This window comes from Engraulis encrasicolus, chromosome 20 (assembly GCF_034702125.1).
Source record: "Engraulis encrasicolus isolate BLACKSEA-1 chromosome 20, IST_EnEncr_1.0, whole genome shotgun sequence".
Taxonomy (NCBI): Eukaryota; Metazoa; Chordata; class Actinopteri; order Clupeiformes; family Engraulidae; genus Engraulis; species Engraulis encrasicolus.
Window position 1 is genome coordinate 34,216,540 of NC_085876.1, and position 20,111 is coordinate 34,236,650.

The 20,111-nt window shown below is 44.1% G+C and overlaps 1 protein-coding gene across 1 annotated transcript in view; it reads left to right on the top strand.

The window, feature by feature from the left end:
• Nucleotides 1–17,396, top strand: part of crtc2 (CREB regulated transcription coactivator 2) — a 24,883-nt gene extending 7,487 nt beyond the window's left edge. The window contains exons 4-17 of the mRNA XM_063185801.1: nt 783–847; nt 2,317–2,388; nt 2,916–3,016; nt 4,735–4,802; nt 5,490–5,551; nt 6,990–7,234; nt 8,095–8,561; nt 9,227–9,676; nt 10,262–10,339; nt 12,160–12,561; nt 12,739–13,239; nt 14,577–14,633; nt 14,967–15,144; nt 15,634–17,396. Coding sequence (XP_063041871.1) covers nt 783–847; nt 2,317–2,388; nt 2,916–3,016; nt 4,735–4,802; nt 5,490–5,551; nt 6,990–7,234; nt 8,095–8,561; nt 9,227–9,676; nt 10,262–10,339; nt 12,160–12,561; nt 12,739–13,239; nt 14,577–14,633; nt 14,967–15,144; nt 15,634–15,785 — 2,898 coding nt within the window. The 3' untranslated portion in view covers nt 15,786–17,396. The remainder of the gene's footprint in view (nt 1–782; nt 848–2,316; nt 2,389–2,915; nt 3,017–4,734; nt 4,803–5,489; nt 5,552–6,989; nt 7,235–8,094; nt 8,562–9,226; nt 9,677–10,261; nt 10,340–12,159; nt 12,562–12,738; nt 13,240–14,576; nt 14,634–14,966; nt 15,145–15,633) is intronic.
• The last annotated feature ends 2,715 nt before the right edge of the window (nt 17,397–20,111 follow it).

The following is a 20,111-nucleotide window of genomic DNA, read 5'->3' on the forward strand; positions in this document are numbered from 1 at the left end:
AATTTTGTGCCTGGTCTATTTGGCTGCCTTAATTCCCTTCTACACTGTCCTTCTCCATGCCCAGGTGTTTGCCTGTCTTGCACCTTCCTTTGGAGGTCCATGTGAGGCTGATATACAGGTGGTATAACCACACGACTAATTTTTTTTTTTTTTTTTTTTTTTCGCCCTCTCGCTTCAACTTTTTCCTGAAAAAATCCAATATCCAACAAATTAAATTGGTGTGGCCTAACTGATGAAAGGTTATCATTCAAAGGTGTACGGTGTAAACAGAGGTGTATAAAGTGAAAGTAGAAGCACTCTCACAGTGTATCTGCCTTATTAGGTACAGTGGAATAATTGGTGTATAAACTGTGTACAATCACATACGAGTGAGAGTACTTCTACTGTATACACCTCTGGGTCCACATGCAAAAGTTGAATTACTACCTTAACCCATTGACGCTTAAAGGACCTGCAAAAAACGCTGCTGAATGCCTATAGCCCTTTTGAGTAAACTTGCCCTGAGCCTCTAAAAACCTAAATATCTCAGCCTCTGAAGCACATACTAAAAACATGCATTAACTTGCATTTAAACGCGAAGAACCTCAGCTCTAACATACCAAGATTTTTAATAAAATAGTCTCAAATCTCATGAGCCTGAATGTTGCGTCATGCAGCTCCAGGGGTCAGGGCCAATGTTGCGCAACGCAACATCCAGCATCAATGGGTTAAGTCCCTTCTGACCTTCAGGTACTGTGATGAATCACCAGACTTGTTTTGAGCCTTAACCTTTGACCTTTTAGACGGACAGCGCACCGTACCACTCTGTGCACCAGTCCCCTCCTCCTCCCTCCTCCTACTGGAGACGGTAAGCATCAGATCCCAACAAAGCCATGTCCTGTCCATTAACAACTAACGTGTGTATGTGCGTTTGTGCGTGCGTTTGTGTGTGTGTGTGTGTGTGTGTGTGCATTGACAGACACTACTTACATGGTCTATATCTCTGCATATCTACTTAGTATTAGATCTATTTATTGTTGTCCTTTTCATAATGATTATGCAATGTAATAATATAATGTAATGCAATACACCTTTTAAGTACTAATTCGAAGCATTTTGTTTGGTTGTGTCAATATGATATAACCTGGCTCTCATGCAGATGGATTGTCATCCTACGAAGTGTAACGAAGATGCACGAAGCACTAGGGGTCTCGCGAGAGCCAGGCTAAATATGATATGCATGATGTACAAGATTGCCTTGATTTACACTTGTGCTCTCCATGTTAGAGTGGTATCTAGATCATCAAGTCTGAGTGATATAATGTGACATTAAGCACATGTAAGAACTGTATAATCACATGTAGGTTCATGCTCCGTAACTAAGGGTGAGGATGATTGGCAGTGATGAGTACAGTATGTGGAGTGGAGTGCACATTATGTGTTACATACCGTATGTAATTATGGTATATGATGTCTACTGTAAAAACACTGTAAAGCCAGATGCAAACTAGACGACTATCGGCCCGATTCTTGGCTGAAAACCCCACTTGCGACAATCGGTGGAACGTTACACCACCCATCGCAAGTGATTGTCGGGCAAGATTTCCTCGTTGTGTAAGATAGAATTTCTGATCACAGTTTAATATTTACGACTCGAAATAGTAATGTAAATAATAAAATAAAAAAATAATGATATTGATTTGAAGCTCGGAAGCACCATCACATCATATCATGTGGTTGTTTTCTGACTGACAGAACTTTGAAATGGCGTATCATGATACTTCCTTCTTGTTGTCACTATACAGTATCGTGACTCTGCGTATCACGATTTCTCGATTTGATACAATATTATTACAACCCTAATTCACACGAATTTGGCCAAGCAAAGCAAACTTTGCCATTCATTCTTAGGAGGGACGCAAAGACAAGCAAACAGGGGCAAAGCGAAGTGAAAATATTCGGGCAAGTTTAAAATTGTGCAAATGAGGATTGAATTTTGCATACGGTGGCCTATCAAATCAACAAAATAAATGTTTCAATAGATGTGATTCAATGTGACGACCTGATGACTGTTGAGCTGTCAAAATGGAGCATTGAACTTCACCTCTCTTTGCTTCACTCGATTCGTCTACATGTGTCCACAGCGTTAATGCTGCAGCCCTCCAAACCTACTCTTTCGTGCTGTTCAGTAGTTTTGTTATTTTGTCCTTTGGCCTGTGTTCATTCATGAAAATACCAACTTGTACACAGCTCCCTTTTCATTGGTCTTCTCTTGTTCTTGTCATGTTCCTCCTCCTCCTCCTCCTCCTCCTCCTCCTGGTCTTGTGGCTGGTTTAGGAACTGGCCGGCCAGCTGTGGTGTGGAGAGGGGTCAGGAGGTGCAGCTACCAGCTACCGGGCCCCTCAACAGGTCAGTACTGCAACAGCATGCAGCTCTCCCTCCCTCTCTCTCTCTCTCTCTCTCTCTCTCTCTCTCTCTCTCTCTCTCTCTCTCTCCCTACTCCCCTTCTCTGTCCTCTCTTTCTCTCTCTCTCTCTTTCTGCTCGCCCCTTTCTCTCCCTCTCTCTCTCTCTCTCTCTCTCTCTCTCTCTCTCTCTCTCTCTCTCTCTCTCTCTCTCTCTCTCTCTCTCTCTCTCGCTCTCTCGCTCTCTCTGTCCCTCTCTCTTTCTACTCCCCTTCTCTGTCCTCTCTTTCTCTCTCTCTCTCTTTCTGCTCGCCCCTTTCTCTCTCTCTCTCTCTCTCTCTCTCTCTCTCTCTCTCTCTCTTTCTACTCCCCTTCTCTGTCCTCTCTTTCTCTCTCTCTCTCTTTCTGCTCGCCCCTTTCTCTCTCTCTCTCTCTCTCTCAACTCCCATCCACTGGTCCCCTCAACAGCTCATTACTGCAGCTCTTTGTCTTCTCTCTCCTCTTCTAATCTGCTCTCTCTTCTATGTTAACAGGACCAACTCTGACTCTGCGCTGCACACCACCGTACGCAACACACACATTGGAGACCAGATGGGCTCCGGCCAGGGTCTCACGCCCCGGAATAGACGTAGTGGTGGGTTCTCAGCAGCATATGCACACACACACCCACACACACCCACTCATGCGCACGCACGCACGCACGCACGCACACACACACACACACACACACACACACACACACACACACACACACACACGCACAAGCATGTACACCCACTCATGCGCCCACACACATACCACACACACACCGACTCGCGTGCCTACTCACACGCCCACACCCACTCGCGTGCCAACACACACACGCACTTCCTCCACCACGGTATGTAGCACCAGCTGGAGAGGGTAGTAATTACAAGCCTGTACGTTCTCTTTCTCGGGGTTACTGTCTTCGTGCACTGGTTTACACACACACACACACACACACACACACACACACACACACACACACACACACACACACACACACACACACACACACACACACACACACACACACAGAACTGATTTGAAAATACTTGAACCACTTTGGGTTGCTGTCTTTTGAGTGGATTTTATGTCAAACATGGACCTTAGTGCTCAACTGTCCTCCACTGTGCCATGGCATTACTCCCTGAATTCTATGGCAGATAGTGTGCTGCCCTGTTTTTCCGATTATTATCTTTACATTACATTACTTTACACTTAGCTGACGCTTTTATCCAAAGCGACCTACAGGTGTTCACAGGGTATTGGTTTCAGTCCCAGGAGCAGTGTGGGGTTAGGAACTTCAGCCATGGAGTGTGATAGAGACGGGAAGGGTTGGGACTCAAATCTCGGATCTAAAGCTCATCTCCTTCACCATTAGGGCACGACAGCCCATTATGTAAGGGTTAACGTTCGGCGAGAAGGTCGCTACCGTGGAATAGCAGCACGACAGAGAGAATCTTTAGACCCCGACGCGGAGCGGAGGGGTCTTGTTCTCTCTGAAGTGCTGCTATTCCACAAAGCGACCGACTCGCCGAAAGTTAACCCGCTTATTATATGGATATACTTAAATGATTCACACATGGCGGGGACATTTCTTTAGGCATATTTAATGTGAAGTCTAGGCTATAATAGTTTTTAATGTCAAAGGATTGTTGCTGCGCAAAACAAAACAGTGCCGTTGTGGAACACCGCTAACAGCTAGGTAGCCAGGACAACAGGTGTTGTCTATCACAGCAGCTGATTAGAGTCTTGTTGAAAAGTCGCTTTAGCAGTGAAAAGTCTTGTTGCCATTGACAGCGGTCTGTTATAGACCAACCCGTCCGTTATCGAAAAATAACAGACGTGCGAACGTTGGGGAGCCCCGTTGAAATGAATGGAGCATTCGACCAATGACGTCACAACCATATAATAAGTATGGAATAACGGTTGACGAGGTGTCCCGATATCAAGGGAAATAATGGAAGAGGCGGAGCGTTTTGACAAACGACTAGACAAACAAATGCGATAGAATTGACGACTGAGTTTTTGACTTGACAACCAGATGCGATAGAATTAGTAACGGGGTCTTGACTAGACAACCAGATGCGATAGAACTAATGACGCGGGTAGAAAAGAAGCAACTTGGACGCCCGCACGCCCGCATGATATCATAGGTGTCCTGCTAGCGGGGAATAAAGGACACCTGCTCAGCCAATCAGAAGACGTTCCGTCTGCTCACTGGGTGATAACTCTGACACAATCCATTGTGTTCCATTTGTCTTCCAGTGTTCCACTCCTGTCATCACATTCTGCTATGAATGCGTTTTCTCTTTTTTTTGTCTCCAGCTTTTCCGTACCCAGTACCTCTCATAGAGGAGAATTTACCAGAGGAAAACAAGCCATTGAAGAATAAGGTATATTTGTTACATCTTACACTTCTACACAGTGTGCCACACTTCTACACATGTTAATAGTAACGTACAGTGTGCTTTTCACTGTGTGTTCCTGCTGTCTTTGCCTGTGGCCAGTTACAGGCCTGGGGTGCATTTCTCGAAAGCGTAGTTGTTGCCACTAAGCAACTTGGGTAGTTGTCAATGAGAAATTGTATTGCAAACAACAAAGTTGCTAACATAATTGTCAATGAGAAATTGTATTGCAAACAACTATGGTTTCGAGAAATGCCCTGTGTAGTAATGATTTGTAAATGGCCTTGGCCGTGGCTGTAATGACTAAGACACCGTACCATCACACCAGCGACCAGGGTTCCATTCCAATGACCAACGTCATTTCCTAACATTTCCTGTCATCTCTTCACTGTCATTATGAAATAAAGGCATAAACATACTTTTCAAAACAAATAAAGATATGTGTTGCATGTATAGCAATGATCATTGTGTGCCTTGATGGTAATGATGTCTGTACCTTGATAGTAATGAGGTGTCTGGCCTTGATAGTAAATACATTATATGTGCGACATTGATTTGTGTGCTTTGGTGGTAATGATGTGTCTTGCTGGTAATGATGTGTGTGTGTCTTGTTAGTGGTGATGTGTATGGCCTTGACAGTAATGATGTCATTTGTCCGTCACCCTGTGTCTTCAGCTTTCCCAAGTGCCATCCGGAAGTGCCCTAGCCAACCGTGCCACCAGTGCCTCCAGCCAACCGTGAGTCAGCCCTCACTTCCTGTCACATTCCCTGTCACTTCCTGTCATGTGACCCGTCACATCCGCCCAATCACACGGCCAAAGGAAATGCTGTATCCCCAGCCCTGATTGGCTCTCCTTTTTCTCTGGCATCCTCTCATGTTGCTGTTGCTGTTGTTATTAGCTGGTCCCCCGTTGGGTATTGCCGTCTATCTGTCTGTCTGTCTGGGTTTCTGTCTGTCTGTCTGTCTGGGTTTCTGTCTGCCTGCCTGCCTGTCTGTCCGTCCATCTGTCTGTATCTCTCTCTGTCAGTCCATCCATCCGTCCGTCTTTCTGTCTGTCCACCGTTCTGTCTACCTTTCCGTTTGCCTGTCCACAGTGTATTGGGTCACGTTCTCTTCTGTGGTGCTTCTTGTACCTGCTCTCTTCTCTCTGCTGTTCTATCATTTATCATCCTCTGTATGCCCTACTCTTTTTTCGATGTTCTCCTTTCTATTATTTTTTGATTTTATACTCCAGGCTTCACTTTAAAAGAGTGTAGTGCAACGGTCAGCCAATTTGACCATGAATAGAAAACAAATTGTGATAATGATGACGATGATGGTGAAGAGGAGGATATGTTCGTCTCTCCATTCACTCAGTTGGACATCTGGGATTTTTTTGCATAAATATCAACGTTTCGCCATATTGAGGAGGGGGGAAAATGTGGAGGCAGTCCCAGGTGAAAAACCCATATACTTAAAGTGTACTTTTTTTGACCGTACTTAGTACAAAGTGTACTATTTTCGGCGATTTAAAGTGCGCTTCATTGCACTATTAGTGCGCTGAAGCACTACTAAAGCAGTACTTCAACACACTTGCAGCACACTGAGGATGCTAAATTGGCACCGCTTTTGGACAACTTTAAGTGCACTACAAGCATACTTTCGAAAGTATGCTCCAAACACGCTTTTTATGCAATCGTATGGCATTAAGAGTGTGCTTGAGTACACTTCTATAACATTTTATTGTTACTAGAAGTTCGATAAAAGTATATTAACTTCATGCTTCTTTGGACTACATTGGAACATTTAAGTCTATAAAAAGTATATCATATTAAGTATTGTAAATATATAACAGGCATGCTTGAAGTATATTTACAGTACACTCCCAAGTACATGGTTGGCATTCACCTAGCACAGGTTCTACATAGCGGAAACGTGATTGTGACGACCAGGGCTCTAAATTAACAACAGCCAACTGCCAAATGCTGGTGAAATTTTAGTTTGGTTAGTAGATAAGACCATTTTACTAGCCACTTTGACCAATTGGTGAGCGTGTGTTTTGGCTAGTGTATGATTGTGTTTGGCGAGTGTGTGCTTGGCTAGTTTGGCTAGCCATTACTAGCCATTTTGGTTGTTGGTGGAAAAAAGTGAATTTAGGGCCCTGGTGACTTCCTTTCGACTCCCTCTCCCCACAGAGCTGTTCCCACTCCCAGCCAGCAGGGCGGCAACCTGCTCCCGCTGCCCTCCTCCCTCAGCATGAGCGGCTCTCTGCCGGACCTGTCCAGCCTGCACCTGCCGTCTCCTCAGCCCACTGGGCTGGAGATGGACCCCCTGGGCCAGGGCCCCTGCCTGGCCTCCTCCAGCAGCTCAGATCACCTGCCTGGAGCCCGTGCTCACATGCACCCCAACATCAAGGCAGACGAGGCCTACCACCTACCCGGTACCAGTATTCTGTTAATATTATGATTGGAATATAATCAATGCTTATCACCTACCTGGTTTATTATGTTATTATAAATATGTATATGTATTATTTTGTAATTATGATATTAATATAATCAATGCCTACCCCCTACCTGGTACAGTATTGTGTTATTATGATAGTAATATAATCAATGCCTACCACCTACCCCGTACCAGTATTATGTTAATGTTATGATAGGAATATAATCAATGCCTACCACCTACCCGGTACCAGTATGATGTTGTTATTACAGGAGTACTGGAAGTATAGGGGTAAAATAAAACTCGATATTTTAAAGGGAGCTATAGAATGATCTTATTTCCAGAACTGGTGGATTATGGCTTGAAGAGCTAAGAGTTGGCGGTATGGTTTGAAATGCTGAAGCCTAGTCTTTGTTGTGATGGGGCAGTGTTTACTCATAGGCTAGCTGACTTGATTTCCTTGCAGATTCCAGACATATGAACAGTAAATGGAAAAAAAGGATCTATATGGGCAGACGTGGCCTAGTGGTTTGAGAGTTGGTCTTTCAATCTAGAGGTTGCCTGTTTGAAACCCCCCTGACCTCTCCCTACATCTTCATCCATTGCTGAAGTGCCCTTGAGCAAGGCACCTAGCCCCACATTGCTCCAGGGACTGTAACCATAACCCTGAAAATAATAGTTGTAAGTCCCTTTGAATAAATGAAAGTGTCAGCTAAGTGCAATGTAATGTAATGGGTAGTAGATATACAGTATGTGATGGAAGACATTGAAGAAATTATCTGAAATGCTGAAAGTATTATTATAATAATAACAAAGTATTTATAAATAGCTAATTTTTATTTTTGTCTTTTTCAGGCCTATCCCCGATGCCCGCTCCTCTCAGCAACCCCTTGCTCCAGTCGTCACTAAGCAGCCCCAACATACAGTCGTCGCTTAGCAACAACTCCCTGCCCAACTCCCTAAGCTCCACCTCCTTACACCTCTCTCTCAGCAACTCCTCCCTCAAGTCCTCCCTCAGCAACCAATCCCTGCTCTCCTCCCTGAGTAGCTCCTCCCTCAGCAGCCAATCCCTCCAATCAGGAGCGAGCCACTGCAGCTACAGCAGTGGGATTGGTGGCTCCCGCTCCTGCTCCTCCTCCTCCTTGTCGGGCTCCCCGCGGGCATCTAACCAATCGCATCCTCCTACTCCACATGGGGGCTCGTCCTCGCGGAAGAGGAACCAGCTGAGCCCCCTGATGCTGCCCACTGGAGGGGACTCTCGTTGGCACCACCCCAAGCAGTTCTCCCCGACCATGTCTCCAACTCTCTCCTCCATCACGCAGGTAGAGTATTGCTTGGTTCCCAGATCGCAGAGGTGTCAAAAGTAGAAGTACAAGTAAAAGAAAAAGGGAACAGTTCCAACACTTTTCGGTCTGCTTGGGGCAATGCCTAAGAAGTTGATATCTCACATTTTAAAATGGCAGAGTGTTTTTTATCATGGTCATCTGTTAAATAATTTTCCATCTGTTGCTAGATGGCTTTACTGATTGTGTTGCATGCTTTCGGTCTCTACAGCTTCATCACAAGTGTGCTGATGTTTTCCTTTTATTAATAAAGTTTCTAAATCCTGCACCTTCAGAACTAATACGCGAGGACCCTTGACTCTGTCAACCAGAGCGGGCCAAAGTAAAAGTACACATAGAAGTACAATAAAAAAAAAAACCTGCCAGAGTTTCCTTCCTAACTTCACTCAGTAACTGGTCTACAGTTACTAAAGAACAGTGTGCCTGATTCTGTGCTGGTTCGATCAAATTTGAGGGTTTTCTTTTTATGTTTTTAGTTTTTTTTCAATAACAATAATGTCTAGTCACATCATTTGGTACAATGGAATAACTAGTCTAACTGCATAGCATTGTGCTTACATCGTAAATTTACTTGTACCTCTACTTTGTCCACCTCTTCTTTTGACTATGTAAAATAACTGCTTGATTGCCCTCCCCTTTTGCAGGGAGTGCTCCTCAACACCAATCAGCTGTCCCGAGACTCGCGTCCGCCCACCTACCCCTACAGCCAGCCCCTGCAGCACTCCGGCCCTCCCCCTCCCCCGCCTCCTGGACCTCCACTTCCTGGTCCCCCTCTATCCCAGCAGCCCTTGCAGCACCATCCGCCATATCCTCCTCCAGATACACCACAGCAGCAGCAGCAGACCCTTCTGAGTGGGGATCCCAGTGTGCCGACCAGTGCCAACCTCTACCAGCAGCCTCAACAGCAGCAGCAACAGCAGGGAGCCCAGATGATGCCAAACCTCCAGCCTCCAGCTCCCCACCAGCCCCCCATGCAGCAACACCAGCACCAGCACCAGCAGCATAATCAGAACCAGCAGCAGCAGCAGAACCACCACCAGCAGCAGCAGCAGCAGCAGCAGCAGCAGCAGCCACCGGCCTACCCCAAGCCACAGGTTTGGATTTAGACCAGTGGTTCTCAACCTTTTTTTTTTTTTTTAAAACAAACACCCTCTTGACCTCATCATAAGCATGCCAACACCCTCCATCCTCATCATAAGCATGCCAATGATGGCAACATCATAATAATAACAACAATCATTTTCTGTAAGCTGTTTGATTATTATACAGCTTTGTAGAATGATGTGCCCCCCTCAAGCTCCCGTAGAACGGATATTTTTTTCATAACTAGAATTTTCTAAAACGCACCTGTCACAATGGTTAGCAGGATCAAAATATGTAAATGGATTTAAACTATATAAATAAATAAAATGATCTGCGTAAGTGTAGCCAGGGCCGTACTAAAAACTCAACACACACAAAAAAAATATCTCTGTTCATAGCTCCGTAAGATGACAGACAGCAGAAAGTATTGAGCTTGAACTCTTGTTTGTCATTAAAAAACACTTCCATGCATTCAGCCAAAAAAATATCAAGTTTACTGTATTTATTATCTTTCTCCTGTTTACTAAAATAAATGCCAATGATGGACAATTTCACTTACAACCCACATAATGTCTGTCTGTTTGTTCTAATTGAAGGTTCCCCAGTGTCATCATCCACAGACACCCACACAGCAGCAGCCACAGCCAACACAGCAGCAGCAGCAGCAGCAGCAGGTAATGTCCTCAAGTTACAAGGGTTGGATGGGTGGATGCATGCACAAGGCTTAGACAATGAAACTGAGGTGCTGTTTCCACGTAGCCAAATATTTTTAATATTTTAATATTTTTAATAATAAATATAGCTGCAAGCAGCAATGCGGGGCCAAGCAGTAAACTTGCCCAAGTCGCCACTGCAACCAAATTAACTGCAGCGCCCCCTTTAGGCCAAATCACTGATGTTGGTGTGCAATCTTTGGAGGGGAAGGTGATCATGTGAACCAAGTTTAGTTTGAACAGAGACTGCAGAGACTGCAGGGGCTGGGGCAGTGGGGCTTTGGTTGACACTTTAAAGCAATAGCAGAACTACGCACACACATAAGCTCTCGTCTCTTTTGTGTCCAGGCCCCCTGCCGAGAATGGTGTCAGTGAACGTGCGCAGCCGGTGCCAGAGGGGACAGAGAGATTAGAACAAATCCCTCCATTCTTTCCACAATTTTGAATGGTTGCTGTGAGCTGATAGTTTTTTCAATCGTTACGAAAATCCATACCTGGGTGCAACATAGTGTGAAGATGACCCGTGTACCAATATTTTGAAAATTGGAAGTACGGTTCAAAAGCTACAGGCAAAAATGTAGCTAAAACTTTGACCTGTTGGTGGCGCTACAGAGTTTATGCTGGGGATCTGATTTTTTTTGTGGTAGGTCATGGGATGGACTACTATGTGTGTGAAAAATCCTAGCCTAATTCGACAAACGGTTGCTGAGATATGACCTCACTTCCTGTTTTGCCACTTTTACGACAATTTTGATTGGCTGTCATGGCTAAACGATAAAAGATATCCAATATTCCTTGAGACCCCATGTGTAGCTCAGTCCAGAGATACTATATACCAAGTTTCGGGCGAATTGGTGAAAAATTGCGGGAAAATTTGCATTTTTCTCGAATTTCACAAAATTCAAAATGGCGGGAAAATTATCCAGGCGGAAAATGACGTCATAGTGTGCGTTGGATTCGTCTTGGCTCAAGGAATCCAGGGATACCAAGTTTATGAAAATTGGCCCAGCGGTTCAAAAGTTACAAGCAGAAATGTACCTGCAACTTTGACCTGCTGGTGGCGCTAGAGTGTTGGGGCTGGGGACCTGTAAATCACTGTGGATAATGCTGAGACTATCCCTAATGTGTTTGCCAATTTACAGCATTTTCCTACCTACGGTTCTATGGGCTGCCATAGACTTGCTAAGGAGAGGAAAGAGGTGACATAATAATAATAATAATAAGAATACCAGCTAAAACAGTAGGGGCCTTCGCCAGCTTCGCTGCTTGGCCCCTAATAAGTGGGTATTTTTTCTCTGGTTTAGGTGTAAAAAATAGAAACAGGTGCATTTTAGTTCCCTGAATGGGACGTTTTTAAAGCCAGATTTTTGATATGTGAATTTGTGAACTCTGTTGTACGTGTAGGCCTTTTTAAAAATGTATCCACATGTTGCGTTACCACCTAAAGAAATATCCGGCTACGTGGAAACAGCACCTAAAATGACAAGTGCTTCAGTTTCATCGTCTAACCCCTGTATATCTGTATGTCTGTACATAGGCCTGTGTCCCCTGTCCTGCCTTTATCTGTGACGGTGGGCTACTATGATCCCATGATCCAGGTTCTGTTTTGGTCTGATGGTGCTTTATGCTCCACATGCATGGCACAAGTGCAATAGCCTTGTGATGTTATGTTATTTCCGTGTCCTCTCCTTCTTAAACGAGTCTTGCTCAGGGATGCATAAACAAAGTTAAATGAAAACTCACCATAACGTCTTATCATATCTTACCATATCATATTGTAGCAGCAGAGCCACCTCCTGAAGCACCTCCAGGCCCCCAGCCCTCCTCCTCCCCAGCTCCAGCTCCAGCTCCAGCACCAGCCTGCCTACCCCCACAGCCAGCCGGGCCCCCACCAGCTCCACAGCCAGCCGGGCCCCCACCAGCTCCAGTCACATCAACAGCACCAGCACCAGCAGCAGCAGCAGCACCAGCACCCCTTGCAGTCTCGCTACCACTGTGAAGGCAGCAGTCGGCCTCTCCACCACATGGGTGCCCTGCCGCCTCCGGTGCCCTACGGCCAGCACCAGCCCTTTACACAGCAACATCAACAGCAGCACCAGCAGCACCACCAGCAGCACCAGCAGCACCAGAGCCAGTGGCCACCTCCCTCTCTGCAGCCCAACCACCTCGCTCCACCTGCCCTGGTACTGTCTATAGTAGAACTGTTCAACGTCAAATGTTTATATGTCACGTGTGTCTTAAATGTTTTTTTATTTTTTATTTTTTTATGATGAGTAGAGATTACGTGACTGCACATCAAATCTACCTCAAGGTACTAATGAAAGTTATCTAATCTGATCTAATCTACTCTCCATCACCAGCCAATGCATCAGCAGCAGCAACATCCACATCCGCCGCAGCATCAGCATCAGCAGCAGCACCCATCCTGGCCTGGACCCAACCAGAACCAGAACCACAGCCAGAACCAGCACCAGACCCAACATCCCCATCATCCTCCTCCTCTTCCTCATCATCCCACTCGACAGCAGCAGCAGCAGCAGATGGCCGCGGGTCTCCACGGTGCTCCCCCCGCTCCGTTCAGCACGGAGACCCGGCCCCCGGTGCCAGAGTCGTCCCTCCGAGCGGGGGGGACCCCGATGCGGCTCCAGGCCCACCACCGCAGGGCCAAGAACCAGCACCTGGGGGATGGGGTGGCTGGGAGCGGTGCTGCTGCTGGTGGTGGTGGGGGAGGTGTTGGTGGTGTTGGTGGAGGCCATCTGGGTGGAGGGGGCCCCCAAAAGAACCTGGCCCAGGGTGGGGGGCCGGCCCAGACTGGGCCGTCGGCACAGGGGGAGTCGGCTCTGGACTCTGGCCTTCACAACGTAAGCCAAGCTACACTTGTTGTTTACTGCCGTGATCAGATTACATTGCATTACACTTGGCTGACGCTGTCATCCAAAGCGACTTACAGATATTATGGGGTATTGGTTACAGTCCCTGGAGTGGTGTGGGGTTACGTGGTTTGCTCAAGGGCACCTCAGCCATGGAGGGACGAAGGGATTGGTAAGGGTGGGTATTGAACCTGTAACCCTGTGATATTCAGTCCAACTCCTTAACCTTTCAACCAGCTATAATAATAATAATAATTGTATTTGTATAGCACTGTATCATACAAGGCATGTAACTCAAAGTGCTTAACAAATGGGAAAAAACATCTAGAATAATAATAATAATAACTAGGAATGCACTCAGAAAGTGCAGACCTCTGCCAAGGAAGCTGTTTGATAGAAAATGCAACTGTTACACCGTATTTTTATTTTAAAGTCATACTTTACCATTTTTGGAAATAAGCTCATATTACACAGTATGGCAGTGCAAATTTTACCTCCAAGCTAGCAGTTAACATTGAATCCTATGAGACCAGCTAGCCGCCAGCTGATCCTGTTTCTGCTCTTACATTTTTTCCTACGGTATCCGTACATTTATTCTAATGGTTTATTTAAAAGGGATCATCCGTGTTAATAATCATTGATGCATTGAAATGCGGTATATTAATGTGTCAGGTTTTGAAAAAAAAAAGGTAACACTTTATAATAATGGATGCAAAAAAGCATTATAAAGACTTAATGAATAATTAACTATTGATGAACAAAACATTAACAAATGTTTGTAAATGACTAGGAAATGTTAACAAATGTTTGTAAAAGACTAGGAAATTTTATGTTAATATCCTTTATTTATCAAACATTTACAAATTGCTTGTAAATAAATACAATACTCTGTTATAAGGCATGTAAAATCGTGTATATATTATTTGTAGATGTTTTATAAAGCATTAATAAAACATTTGTTAATGTTTCGTTCATCATTAGTAAATTATTTACTAAGTCCTTACTAAGCAGACATTATTATAAAGTGTTACCAAAAAAGATTATTTTCCTTATTTTCCTTTGCAGTCTCTAGAACAATAGATCTACTCTTCTGTACTTCAACTCGATCGTTGCATTCAGTGACGAATAATGAAATGATATTATATTTTGCCTCTTTTCTCTCCTCCTCTCTTTTTTCCTCTACTCCTCATCTCATCTCATCTCCTCTCATCTCCTTTCCTCTCCTCTCCTTTCCTCTCATCTCATCTTCTCTCATCTCCTTTCCTCTCCTCTCCTTTCCTTTCCTCTCATCTCCGTTACTTTCCTCTGCTTTCCTCTCCTCTCTTCAGGAATCCTACATGGGGTTGCATCTCACTCCAAGTCAGACGAAAGCCCTCTCCCAGCAGGTGTGTGCATTTAATGATTTATCAGTAACGTTTATCCCGGCAAACTGTTACTTGGTACTTAATACTTGATGTAAGCATTGATTGCCTGTTATTTGTAAGAAAACTGTAAAAAAAATATATGGGATATTCAAAATTCACCAGCCTGGAACAGTTTGGCTCTTTTTCTTTTTTTTTTGGATCAAATATATAAACCCATCGGTTTCCGTGAACTCAACTTGATCTATCACTGAAGTATGACTTGAAACATCTGTTGTGTAATGTGTACAAGTTTTTTGCACTCACACACTGTCATCCTGTTCTTGGATGTTGTTGTTGTTCTCGTTCTCTTCCCAGTTGGGTCACCTGTGCAAAGAGTCTCTTCCTGTTGCCGCCTCAGAGGTAGACAAGGAAGCCGCTTCTCTCCAGAGCCTCGTGCCTGACCAAGCAGCTGCCATCCAGGGCCTCGCGCCAGACCAAGACCAGAAGAATGGGAGTGGCATGTGCCACAGCTTTTCCGATGCCATGTTAGCAGGTACAGCTCAGCCGTTTCCAAGACTATGAATGGCCTCACTTGATACTCTGATAACTTGTTTCTGCAGATGTTAAGTTTATGGATAAACCCTTCTGTGATGGGTCAGCACACGATACATTGAATGTCAGTGAAGGAATTCAGCACAGTGTACACTGGTGAAAAATATTATCCAATAAATGACTCTCTCTCTCTCTCTCTCTCTGTCTGTCTTTCACTTTGTATCTATCTCTCTTTCTCATCTATCTGTATTCTATGTATGTCTGTCTGTCTGTCTCTCTCTCTCCCTCTCTCTATCTGTCGCTCTGCCTTTCACTATGTATCTATCTCTCCTTCTCATCCGTCTGTCTGTATTCTATGTATGTCTATCTCTCTCCCTCCCCCCCTCTCTCTCTCTCTCTCTCTCTCTCTCTCTCTCTCTCTCTCCCTCTCTCTCTCTCTCTCTCTCTCTCTCTCTCTCTCTCTCTCTCTCTCTCTCCCTCTCTCCACTAGATGCAGCGTCCTGGCTGGACCAGGAGATAGCTGGCTTCCCGGCCAACATGTTGGACCTGGATGAGGAGGCGTTTGAGCTGGGGCTCCTCAGGGACGAAGAGTTCACCAGCGAACCGACCGCCACCGACGGGGCATTTTACAACCCCAACTAACTCACTTGGCAACCCCACCACATCTGGCAAGCACAGCTCCTTCATCTGGGAGTCTGGACCCTTTCTGTGTCTCAAATGGCACACTTGTGTCAGTGCACTGACGTTTAGTGCGTACTGCACACTGAGGTCTTTAGTGTCGAGGGAAAGTTTGGACTTCCAGCGTACTGAATTTTCAATGTGAGCGGCCTGCGCACTGAAACATAGTGCCCAAAGTGCCGTCTGACCCACATTCTGAAGGGAACTGTAGTAGACAAAAATCCTGCACACCGTCCATTCGTCCATTACTCCTGCATTTTTCACAAGGTTTCAGTGGGGAAGGCATGTAATGGACCGTGTGTAGGATTTTTCTTTCCTAATGATACCATTGGTTACATCCAACGCACCTCGACTTGAGGTGTGCAAAAGCATCCCATTGTGAACTTGTGCACCCGTCTCAAAGGATTAGTCAACCTGCCTGTCTGAATTGTGTTCGCTGGCATTTCAGGAAGTCGGATCAGGCGATTATACTATGGCAAGGTTTTTTTTTACTTTTTGAACAGCAATCTCCACTTCTGCCTTTGAGACTTTATCGGGACTCTGTCCGTGATTGTGGCATTGTGGCAATGGCCATCACCGTGCTATCATGCCATACTGTATGTCAACAAGCTAGAGCCATCCCTATGGCATGAGTGTTTGTGAATTGGGATCAGAACCGACATTGAAGAATTTACTTGTAATGAACATGTTACTTATGCACAAATATGCAAAAGGCTACCCTTCAGACCCTAAGTATGCAACAATCCCCCCAAAGGATCAATATAGTTACTCCACTCTACTCTCTACTCCACAGTACAACCTCCAGCCCCTCTCACAATCAGATTGTAAATGAATATGTATTATTTACACAGAAAAGTCTATATTTAGGAATATATCAATGTTCTAAAAATAACTATGAGATGTTGTCATCAGCCCTGTTTCTCATGTGAGTCTTTCTACAGTATAGTTTACTTGGACTAAAAATAATGTCCATTTTCTTTAGTGTGAAAGCAAAACGTGTTTTATGAAGGTTCTGGCCATCCCTTTAATAGTCTGTCAAATGACAGCTACTCTAGTCTGTACCAGCCAGCCAGCAAATAATGTCCATTTTCTTTAGTGTGAAAGCAAAACATTTTTTTTTATGAAGGTTGTGGCCATCCCTTTAATAGTCAAATGACAGCTACTCTAGTCTGTGCCAGCCAGATCAACCCTTTTAATTGTGATTTTTAACAAAACAATTCAGTATTGGCTTCTGTTTTCGCTTCTGTGTATATGATGCTATTGTTATGACTTTACGGTGTCCTGCTTATTTATTATATATTTCTAAATATATGTTTTATATATATAAGAGCTGCTTCTTCCTCTTCTCTCTCTCTCTGGTAGAGATGGTGAATGCATTTTTGTGCATAGATTAGGTAGTTTTCTTGCCAAACAACAACAAAAAGAAGAAAGTCAAGTGTTTGACAGTTTGTTTCTGAGTTCCAAATAGAAAGTAGTGATGATGATGGTAGAATAATGATGGTGAAACAGAGAAAAGCATTGTTTATTACTCCTTGCTGCCTTGACATTTTGCAATAGTAAATCTTATTCTGTGAACTGCTGTTTGCCAGCTGTATTTATTTCACTGATAATAGATAAGACAACACAGCAACCGGCGTCTGGTGTTCACTGAAGTGGAAACTTACTTTGCTGTGGTAGCTGATGAAACAAGGTGCGCTTGTGTATTACACTGTAAAACATTGCAAGCCAGTTAAACGTAAAAAAAGTCAGTTGCCCTGCTGCCTGAAGTTCGTAAGTTACAGTAACTCAACTCGAGACTTGACTCAACTTGAGGCTTTCTCAATTTGAGTTAACTTACAAACTTAAGGCAGCAGGGCAACTTTTTTTTTCCCCCGTTTAACTGGATGCAATGTTTAACACTTGTAGTGTCTGGATCCTCTAGCTGCTGAGGATCAGCACTGCCCCTTTTGATGTCTACTGTTCAGTAAAGTTCCACAAAGAACTGTTTCTAAAAGTTATCTGAGGTACGAGGAACTTGAGAATTCTCAGACCAACAGTAATTGGTTCTTGATGGTCCTCTGACAAAACATGATTCGGGACTATGCAGTACTGCACATGGTGTATAGTATATAACAGCAGAATACAATCATTTTTTTTTCTTTTGTTTTTGGAGCATTACAAAAAGTGGTGGTAAATTGGCATCGCAAAAGAAGCCACACGTGACCACGACGATATACTATGACATAAAGTTCTGCTCGTTCACTTTGCAGACCCATTTCATAATGTGTTGTCCCTAGTTCTACAGCGCATATTGTAACCAAATGCTCAACCTTACTGAGATTCAGTGCTGTCAGACATGTTTGTTTCGTTTATGCATGTTGCATTTGCATGCTGTGACTTTAACCTCTACTTGCTTCTGGCCCCACTACACACACACACACACACACACACACACACACACACACACACACACACACACACACACACACACACACACACACACACACAACTGCTGAATAGTGTCAGAATGCTTGGCTGGTTTCAGACCAGCTGCTGTGCCACTCAGGGAAATGATCCTCATACGTAGCTCTTATAGACTATGAACAGCTGCAAGCCACTCAAGCAGCTTCACTGTTATTTGGTGAAGTGGTGCACTGCCCATGCTGGCCACCATGTGGTGCTATAGGCTAAATGAAAAGGCTTCATACCCTCGCTGCAATGGCATGCCTATTTCGGCTGCTTGGCCTTTCCCTCTATAAAGCTCTAGTCAATTTGCACTGCACTTTGGTTTACAATAGAGAACCAAAAAAAACATATTTATTGGTTGTCAGGCCTGTACCTTATCGCTTTTCCCAATACACCAAAATTAGTACTTGCACAGTTTATTCAGCAGAGGGCAGTGTTGATCAGTGGTAGCCTGCACATAAGTAAGATGAGAACGTTACAGGCAGGCCAACAAACTTTATTTAATGTAGTAAATAAGCAGTAATATTGTTATTAATATGTTATATGCCGACTACATTTCTATAAGATAGATAATTTATTTGTCCTTTCGGAAATTTGTTCTGTGCCATTTTCAGTGCATCTGATACAATTACAAAGACATTACAATAAACAAGAACACAATAGACAAACACGACCCCCCCCTCCCCCCGCCTCCCCTCCCTCTATAGGACAAAAAGACAGGTTGACAAAAAACCCAACATAAACACAGTAAAGTGCAGTATTCAGTACCAAAGTGCAGTGTGCTATTCAGTCTAACTTACAAGTTGTCTTATTTAGGATGGAGATACTAGTAGGTATAAATGATTGGTGGGCTCTGTTTGTCTTAAATGAGGGCATCCTAAACCTCCTACCTGAGGGCAACAACTCATATGCTTGCTGTAAGGGGTGGGAGAGATCCTCACATATGGTATTTGCCTTCTTTACCACCCTTGCTTCAACAGTCATGGCCATGCTATTTAGTGGCTGGCAAGCAATCTTGCTGGCCATGTTGATTATCTTATGCAGCTTATTTTTATTAACAACAGACAGGGAGAAGTACCAGGCCACAGAACAGAAACATAAAATGCTTTCAACAAAAGAATGATAAAAAAACCCGCATCATGTCCCTATCCACTTTAAATTGTCTTAGCTTTCGCATGAAGTACAGTCTCTGCATTCCCTTTTTGTAAATAGTATCGGTGTTACAGCTCCAAGTTAATTTGTCATCTATTACAGTTCCCAGATATTTATAGTTTTTCACCACCTCAATGTCTTCCCCATGTATGACCATGTTCTGATGGGTGTGTCTCCCCATTGGTAAGGACCATCCTCAGAGTGACTTTGGTTTACAATAGATGTTTGTACTTCAGGTGTGATAGTTTCAAGGCCTAGTTTAATGTACATCATAACTTGTCAATATTTTAACTCATACACAACCACACATGAAACTATCAGTACACTTCTCCGCCTCAGACGTTGTAGTCTTTGCTCTTTGTAACAGGCTGCTGTCTCGCCTGAACGGTGTGCTACTGCTGCCCAATAGGGGTTATCTTGTGAAGTGCAGAGAAAGAAAATATGGGTTGCAATCACATAACATGGGATAAAATAGAGATGTAGCAAAAATAACAGAGATGTGAGTAGAGAAGTGTTGCCTAAAACTGAAATAAACCAGTTGTAGTAATTTCAGCCTTTTTAATTTGATATTGGTTTTGTGAAGTAACTTACATCGTGCCATTCAATTTGTTCACAACACTAGGTGGTAGAGCCCTCTACATACAGGTAGAGCATTAGACGTCTCATGTTTACAACATCTTCTTTGAAGGCCTA